The sequence below is a fragment of the Bubalus bubalis genome, chromosome X, assembly GCF_019923935.1.
Source record: "Bubalus bubalis isolate 160015118507 breed Murrah chromosome X, NDDB_SH_1, whole genome shotgun sequence".
Taxonomy (NCBI): domain Eukaryota; kingdom Metazoa; phylum Chordata; class Mammalia; order Artiodactyla; family Bovidae; genus Bubalus; species Bubalus bubalis.
This window is the reverse complement of record NC_059181.1, coordinates 55,568,220-55,576,626: the sequence shown is the minus strand read 5'-3', so window position 1 is coordinate 55,576,626 and position 8,407 is coordinate 55,568,220. Positions and strand designations below refer to the sequence as shown.

The window sequence follows — 8,407 nt, the reverse complement described above, 5'->3', positions numbered from 1 at the left end:
AAAAAAAAATTAAGCCAGTCTATGCAAGTGTCCCTCATACTGGGGTGACTATACTAGAAGGTTTTCTAATCCCTTAGCTTACTGGGCCCATGGCCAACTCATTGTCTTTCTATACCTGCTCATTTTGGCTCAGAACAATAATCTGCTTCTGCTTGGTGTAGACAGCCGCTTACCTTTATTATTCTTCTTGAGGGGAAAGTATTCAAATTCTCCACACCGGTGCCCTGTTCTGAAGCATCAGGAGTTTATACCAGAAGCCTAGATCTAATGCAAACACCACTAATTATATCAATGATTTAATGACTGAGGATGATTTACAAACAGTTGTGCCTAAACTCTGACTTCCCTTGTCGATTTTTTTTCTTCCCTGTTGATTTTCTATCTTAGGACATTAAACAGGGAAAAGGATTCTCTGGAATCCTTTAGTAGAAAAAAAGATAACCTTTTGAGAATCTAGTTACTCGGAGAAACCAGAGAAATTCTACCCAAGATAGACAAAACATTTTTACCTTCAAAGTTTTGGGACTAAAACGGGGGCCCCGAGATTAACTGGCTCCTCTGGAAAGTCACATGTCCCATTGGTGGGGAGAAGCCTCCCTTCAGCCTGAATCCTGTCACAGGCTCAAGATACCCTGTGGGCATCTTCTGTGGACCACAAGTAAAAGCAGAGCCTGCAAGATTCTTCCTTAGGATGTTCTCCCGAGATGCAGCATTCCCGAATCCCTAGTCTCTGCTCAGGGACAGGGTTTATAGCTTCGGGATTCTGACAGTGGGCTCAGGAGCAAATGGATTCTTCCACTTGGCTGGCAGCCCAAACTTGGCAGTGGGGCTGAAAACAGGAATGGTTCCCATCTCCACTCACAGCTCAGCACACCATTTATGATCTGTTTCATGAACTATTTGAACTTTTTATTATATACTAACTTCGGGTAAACTGGGTTTGTTTCTAGCCTCCCTTCTGACCCATCCTGTCCCAGGGCTGCACTGCCAAGTGGAGAGCAAACCATGACCCCCCACCTTCACAAAGGCGGGCTTTTCACATTGTACAGGACTCGAAACAGCCCGGGGGATAGGAGTGTGTCCACAGGTCAGTCTTCCTCCACGTCCCAGAGGCCCACAAACTGGCAGATGGCATCATAGTGAAGCTCCACCACTCTGTCTTCTCTCTGCAGCTGTACCAGAGCCCGGCTCCGTGCTCTGTCCCGGTCCAGCAGACGGCCCACCTACAGTAGGGGTGGGTAGAGTCAGGAAGGCCAAGCCAGACCAGAGACGTTCCCGTGTGCCCCTGCCCCCGTTCCTAGGTCTGCAACTCACCCTTCCAGCCCATTGCCCCAGCACCACCATCACCTGGTCGCCTGGGACCTTGGGGACCAGGGTCTCCAGCATGTCTTCCCTCAGGCCTGTGGACAAGGAGAGGGGAGTGAGACCTGCAGCAAAGGCCAGCCCAGCCAGGGTCCTGTCAGAAGGGCTTTTCCTGTATTCCCTGGAGCCACTCTATACCTGTTGACAGATGGTAGTCCCCCATATTCATTTCCCAGAGGAGGAAACCTAAGGAGCCATTCCTGGCAATAGTTGTAATAAAGGGAGCATTTATGTACAACAATGATGAGTGGGGGTTGATAACAGACACCATTTATTGTGGGCACATCGTATGCTCTGCCCTGCATGGGGAGCTTACACACATCCCTGCAAGGCACCAATCACAAGAGGGAGAAATAGGTTATCTTCATGATAATTTTTCAGAAGAGGCAAGTGGGGCTCAGATATTCACCATCACAGAAGTGTCTAGTGATCTGTCAGAGGGTGTTGGGCCTTACAAAAAAACCCAATTCTGCCCAAACTCCCAGCCTCTGCCTGGGTCAGGGTCTTGACACTAGATAGTCTTCTCATCTGCCTCTGGGATGATGAAGACCCAGCAACCATCCCTCAGACTCACCTTCCAAGACCTGGCCTTCATCTGTCCGACACACACAGGTATCTGGGCTCAGGACATCTTCAATTGTCATCTGGGGAAAGGGTCAGCAGATATGATCAGCAGATATGAGAATGTTAGCTAAGGGGACCCATTCCCTGGGGGAAGAAGCAGACCCAGGTGTGGGGTTCTGACCTTGGTGTTGTAATACTGGCCGCCCTTGTGCAGCTTGTCCACAAACCGCACTCGCAGATCCCTGTGCAGCCAGTGCTGACTCCGGGGGGCTGCTTTCTCACTCTTGGCCGCAGGCCCATCTTGTCTGTGGAGAGGGGTCAACACCAGGCATAGCTCTTTATGGGGGGCATGTTCCAGTCACCCCACCTTTGCTGATGTTTTGAAACCCACCCATAATGCCATTCCTAGTTCCTTCTAGGCACCTGCCTTGCCCTGGAAGCCTTCTCTGCTGGAGCCTCCCCACAGTTCTGCCCCTACCCCCACAGCTGAGATGCTCAGTGTCCCACCGGTCTGGATGGTGTTTCCGCTTCCTCTCTGCATCCTCCCAGCATATGTGGCTGTCCTGATCCTGGAGGGTCTTCCGTGATGAGGTTGTTCTGTGGTGTTCCCCAGGGGAAGTTCTGCTCACCTGACCTGTTCAATAGGGTGTGAAGGGAACTCAGAAACAGCCTTGGTGTCTCACTCGCTTCCCTTCCAGGCCACACCTCAGCCTCAGGCCACCTCTCATCTGCCAGAATACCCCAGCTCACCATCCAGCCTTTGCCTTGGCTATTAGAACGCTGCCTGCTTCCTCTCAGCTGTCTCGGCTTCCTTCAGGAGGCCTTGCTCGACCCACCTCCCATGTGCCAAACTGGCCCATCCATGCCTAGAATGCCTTCCTCCCTGGCATGCCCTAGTCCTAGCTGTTCTCCATCCCTAGCAATAGAGCAGTCCACTACCCGAGAGACAAAAATTTTCCAAGGGTAGAAACTGGTTTCCATTCCTGTTGCTTCCTCCCTAGAAAGAGGCTAAAGACCCAGAGTTACTAGAGAAACTTCTCTTCAGTCAAACTGCATAAACCACTATGTTCACTCTCACCTCTTAATTCTGACTAGAGGTCACCCTTATTATGCAGACCACTCCCAGCCCTCTACAGATCTAACTCCCACCCCCAGGAACACTGCTCCAACTCCCCAAGCTGAGTAATAGGCTCACTTACTCAGATTCAAGTTCTTGTCAAACTCCTTCTGGGAGACAGGCCGCAGGCAATACTCACTAACAGTCACCATGCGGCTCCCCACAGCCAGACGGACCATGGCTCGAACATTGTCAGGATCAAGGCCTTCCACCTAAAGTGTGTGTGGGCGGGGGGAAGAAATGAGGCAGGGGTTGAGTGGACTTGACCCATGTTCCTAGGACCAAGTTGTCCACCCTTATCTCTAATAAGCGTCTTATCTCTAATATGCGTCTCTCCCAGCAGACTGTGAAGCATGGACACATTTTAAGTATCTAATACCTCAGGGACTTGTGGCATATGGCATTCTCTCCCTTTTAGTTGAAAACTGAGGCTCAGAAAGACCTGGCAAGTAGTCCTTAGTTACAGAACGAGATAGTGGGCCTGGCAGCCCAAAAAGACAAGGACTTCCAGCCTTTATACTCCACACCCAATTCTGCCTCCTTCTGACCCTCACATCAATCTTCCCTGCTGCCTGTTTTTTGGCTCTAGGCACATCAAGGTTCCTTACCTTCCCATAGAGGCCTCGGTGGGGGCCAGAAAGAACCACCACAGCTCCTCCAGGCACCAGTCCTTTAGGCTGGTCTTCCTTATCCTTCTCTTGCTCCTCATCTGGCCTCGGCAGGCGGTAGGGGCTGGCAGGGGCCTGGGCCTGGACCTCAGTCAGGTTGGCGCCCAGTCCTAACCCCTTGGGCCTCAGTGAATTGACACGGGGCTTCACTACTCTGCAGGGAGCACAGAATATGGACTTGTCGGGGGGATGCATCAATCTTCAATGTCTTGTTCCCCACCCCTATCCCCAACCACTACTTAACTCCCATCCTATCAACATGTTCAAGAATATCCTTCCCAATCTCATATTAGGACTATTTCTGACCTACAGAAATGGCAATTTCATTTGGTTCAACCGAATAACATGCTGAGTATACCATCTATGACATGGTATCTAGAGTGGATTCTGAGACAGATCCCAATAGCCAAATATACCAATATTTCTACATGGGAAACTATTCACACCAAACAAGATAAATAGACTGTAAAATGCTCAATGTCAATTCAGGTCATATTTGGCTGCCAAATATTTCATGGAAAAAAAAAAAAAAAAAAAAAAACGTCTGGTTTTCAGAATTCTTTAGAGTTTGGAACGGTAGTCTGTATGATCATGACAATATCAAGGGTTTAGCCTATGCTTATCTGCGGCCAAGGGCTACTATAAAGGCTTTATGTGTATCATTTCACTTAACTTTGAGAACAGTGAGGTCAGTACTGTTATTATCCCTATTTTTCAGATGAGGAAGCTGATGCCCAGGGAGGCAATGTTTACATAAATAGGATCTCTTAATGGAGTTTCAAAGGGCAAACAGGAGTTTATAATAGCAGTGGAAGGGACTATTGAAATACTTAGGGTGGTAATGTGCCCTCTCCCTGCCTGGATGGTTCTGGGTGGGCGGTAACCATGGGGGGGGGGGTCTGTTCCCTGGCCCATCAGTTGTCCCCTAGTCTATCTGCTGTCCCCTGTCCCTACCCGAGAAACTCACTGACTGAAGGTCCGGCCAATGCCCTCGCCAGGTTTCCAGCCCATGCCCCGCAGCATGGCCAGCCCATAGGCCTCTACAGGCACTGCCTCGTAATCAGCCTCCTCCGGCACCTATGGGTTTAGGCAGAGGAAGGATGGTCAGGCTTGGCTTACCATGGGCCCACTGAAGTGTACTTGCTATCACCCACTGAGTGACACTTGAGGCTTCTTTTCCAGTCAGCTCAAGGGTGAGTTTTTCTTTCCTCTCATCATCCCTCACTTTATTCCTCCATGTTCAGTCCTTGGACAAATATTTATAAAACATCTATTCTGTGCCAGCTACTGTTCCAGGTGCTGAGGATAAAGCAGTGAACAAAACAGACAAAAACTCCTGCCCTTGTGTGGCTTACATTCTAGTTGTGGAAACAGAATAAATGAAATGCCTAAAACATGGTATGTCAGGTAGTGATAAGTCAGATGAAGGAAAATAAAGCAGGTTAAGGGGAGGCAGAGGGATGGAGAAGGGAGTGTCACCAAGTTGATATTTGAGTAGAGACCGAAGGAGATGACAGAGGAAACCCTGAAGATATAGGAAGAGTGCTCCAGAGAGGACAGTAAAAGCAAAGGCCCCAAGGCGGGACAAGATCTGTTGTGTGTGAAGAGCATCACGAAAGCCAATGCGATTGAAACAGATGTGGAGGCAAAGAGGGGTGGTAAGAGATTAATCAGGAGAGCTGGCCAGAAGCCGTGATAGGGTGGCAGCTGCAACGGGACCAGTGAAAAAGTTACTGCAAGAGTCCAAATGAGAAATGCTGGTGGCTCAGGCCAGAGGAGTGGTAGTGATAATGGAGAGAAGTGGTCAGATTCTGGATATATGCGGAAAAGAGAGATGACAGGATTTTGCTAACAGACAGTATACAGGGTATGAAATAAATAAGGGATTCAAGGATGACTCTAAGGTTTTTAGGCTGAATGAGAGGAAGGATGGATGGAACTGTGATGGACTGAAATGTGGAAGGCTCTGAGAAGAGGGAAAATCAGAGAAAGGAGGCCAAAACTGGAACGGGATGGAGAGTGAAGTGAAGGTCTTTTTTAAGATGAAAGAAACCCAGAGGTTATCTGAAAACTGAGGAGAACGGTTCAGTTGAGTCTCTCTGCTTTGGGGCTGTAGGAGAACTAGAACCCAAATAAGCACTGCCAAAAAATTGTGAATGAAGAGGTGGAAAGTAGGGTCCACGAGTATGAAAGGCAGACTTGGTTATTTCTGTGAACACACCCCTCACCTCTCCTGTTATCAGAATCATCACTTCCTTAATTCTTTATATTCACTCTAGACACATCAAGGTGTCACTGATGGACACATACCATGCTGATTTCCTGTCACTATGCCATTGTCTAGGTGGTTGCTGCCATTAGGAGCACTCACCCTCCTCTTCCCTCTCTCACTAAACCCTACCTATCCTCCTGGCCTCACTCCTACCACTCTGGTCTGGGTCACCATCACCTCTAGCATGGACTGCTGCTCTCCTTGCCTCCACCTTTGCTTATTAGTCTGTTCTGCTCACAGCAGCCAGAGAGAGCCTGGCAAGTCATAAGTATTGTCCCTTCTCTGCTCAGAGTCCTCTCATTGCTCTCCTCCCACTCAGAGTAAAAGCCAAAGTCCTCACCATGGCCCACTTATGACCTCATCTGCTACCCTTCCCTCTCACTCATTCCACTCCAGCTACATTGGTCTCCCTGGTGTTCCTCAAATGCTCCAAGCAGAGTCTACCCTTAGGATCTTTACATTTCCTGCTCCCTTTGCTCCTCATCTCCTTCAGATAATCCCAGAGTCCAAAGGTACCTTTTCACACCTCAGTATTTGGATTCATTTGTCAATGCTTCCAAAAAGAACAGAAGGAAGAAGGGAGAGGCGACAGACCTCTAGTATACACACAGACTTTTCCTGCTGGTGCAGGGAGACAAGCCCGGCAGACAGGGCAATGAGAGACTGGGGAAGCGGGGAGGTGAGGGGCCAGCTCACTGTCTCAGCCTGGGGTTCGCTGTCTGTCCCTTCTCCATTGGGGGTGCCTCCTTTCTGGATCATGGGGATAGCAAGTGTGGGGTCGACACCTGCATTCTCTCTCTCCTCCAGAGACTTCTTGGATTCTGAAGAAGAATGGGAGGGAGCAATGAGGTCCCACCCTCTCCTTCCATTTTCCTCCCATTTTTCCTTCACTAGGGCAAGGCAAAGGAGGGATTACTCACCCTCAATGAGCTCCTTCACAGCCTGGGACAGCATCCCATCCATCAAGACCTCAGTATGTGTGGATGGCCCAGGGGCCTGGGTCGGTGGCTGCCTTCGATGGCCATTCTGGATCAAAGGGATGACAAGTTCCTTGGGGGCTTCTGAGGGCTTCACACTGATGTGGACACAGAGGAGTGAAATTGGGAGAGTAGCACAAGCAGTGAGTCCTGAGCCACAACCCTTCACTCAGAAGAAACACAAGAGCCACACTCACCCCCAGCCCCATAGATCACGCCCTCCGTTCTCGTGTTATACCCTAGTGGTGCTTTCTTTGGATTCTCTCCCCCACACAAACTCTTTTTTTTTTTTTTTTTGGCTGCACCTGGTGACTTATGAGATAGTAGTTCCCCAACCAATGGTCAAACCCGGCCCCCCTGCAGTGAAAACACGGAGTCCTAACCACTGGACCACCAGAGAACCCTCTCTCCCCACCTCTTAAATGTCAGTGCCTTCGTGGAATCAGTCCTCAGTTCTGGACCTTCTGTTCATCCCAAGACCCACTTCTGTGGCTTCCACAAGGACCTAGAAATCACCATCTTCAGCCCAGACTCTCTCCCCTCAGTTCCAGGCTCCATACCAGCCTCCTGGACGGTTAATTCTCTTCTGGAAGCCCCTCCCTCAAACTGTCCATTTCGAATTAAGCTGATGATGGCCTCCCCCCAACCTGAATCTGGCGCTCAATTCCGGTCCCCATATCGAAGAAGCCTCACCGCTCCACCTGGGCCACTAGGAGTCCTGTCATTCTCATTCCTTTTCTTTTTTCAGAACACAAACACACGCTCCGCAGGGCCCCTCGACTCCTAAAGACACTCTCTCAGGAATACATCCTCTCCTCTCAATCCCTTCGGCCAACAGATCCAATTTCCCCACCTCTCTTCCTGACTCCCGACTTTTCTCCTTCACAGATTTTCTCCGGCTCTCCTTCAGACTTCCCAGGCCACTGTCACCAAGACATGAACTGATTCCACCCTCACGCAGGCACCCACCGCACCGGCTTCCAAGGGATGAAAGACCCAGTACTTCACCTCTGCAGCTCCCGGCCTTCCACGGTCTTCAAGAAATCCTTCTCCTCCGGAGCCACGTCTCCCGCTAGCCATCTCCGGGCGGACGTGCGATTGAAGCTGAAGGAAATTGGGGCAGTGGAGGATCCCGCCGGCCGCAAAACACCATCTTCGGCGTCCGCCATCTTGCCCCTCTTCCCAGGCCGTCGCGCTGCTCGCTGGGAAGCTTAGTTTACGCTCACTGTGCCGGGGCCTTGAGCACGACCGGTAGAACTACCCTTCCCATGAAGCATTGCGGCACTGGCCGGCGAAGGCGGATAGGGACTGTAGGAAGTAACTGCCGCTCTTTTTACGTCACAGGAGCGCGTGACGCCAAGCATAGAGGGAAATGTAGTTCTTAGGGAGGCTGTATGCGTGCTAAGTCGCTTCAATCGTGTCCGACTCTGCGACCCTATGGACCATA

At 50.2% G+C, this 8,407-nt stretch overlaps 1 protein-coding gene across 3 annotated transcripts; it reads right to left on the bottom strand.

The window, feature by feature from the left end:
• Positions 1-883: 883 nt before the first annotated feature.
• Positions 884-8,273, bottom strand: GPKOW (G-patch domain and KOW motifs). 3 transcript variants are annotated; one of them, XM_006073663.4, is made up of 12 exons: positions 7,969-8,105; positions 7,376-7,465; positions 6,904-7,058; positions 6,680-6,804; positions 4,679-4,788; positions 3,652-3,865; positions 3,126-3,255; positions 2,434-2,560; positions 2,108-2,231; positions 1,937-2,006; positions 1,315-1,400; positions 884-1,223 (listed from the first exon to the last, which is right to left on the bottom strand). In XM_006073663.4, the coding sequence occupies exons 3-12, from the start codon at positions 6,944-6,946 to the stop codon at positions 1,089-1,091; spliced, it is 1,164 nt and encodes a 387-aa protein (XP_006073725.1). In that variant the 5' UTR covers positions 6,947-7,058; positions 7,376-7,465; positions 7,969-8,105; the 3' UTR covers positions 884-1,088. The 3 variants fall into 3 exon arrangements, with proteins under 3 accessions (XP_006073725.1, XP_045020309.1, XP_025131768.1); XM_045164374.1 differs by lacking the exon at positions 7,376-7,465 and having other exon boundaries at positions 7,969-8,273; XM_025275983.3 differs by lacking the exon at positions 7,376-7,465 and having other exon boundaries at positions 1,348-1,400; positions 7,969-8,273.
• Positions 8,274-8,407: the final 134 nt, after the last annotated feature.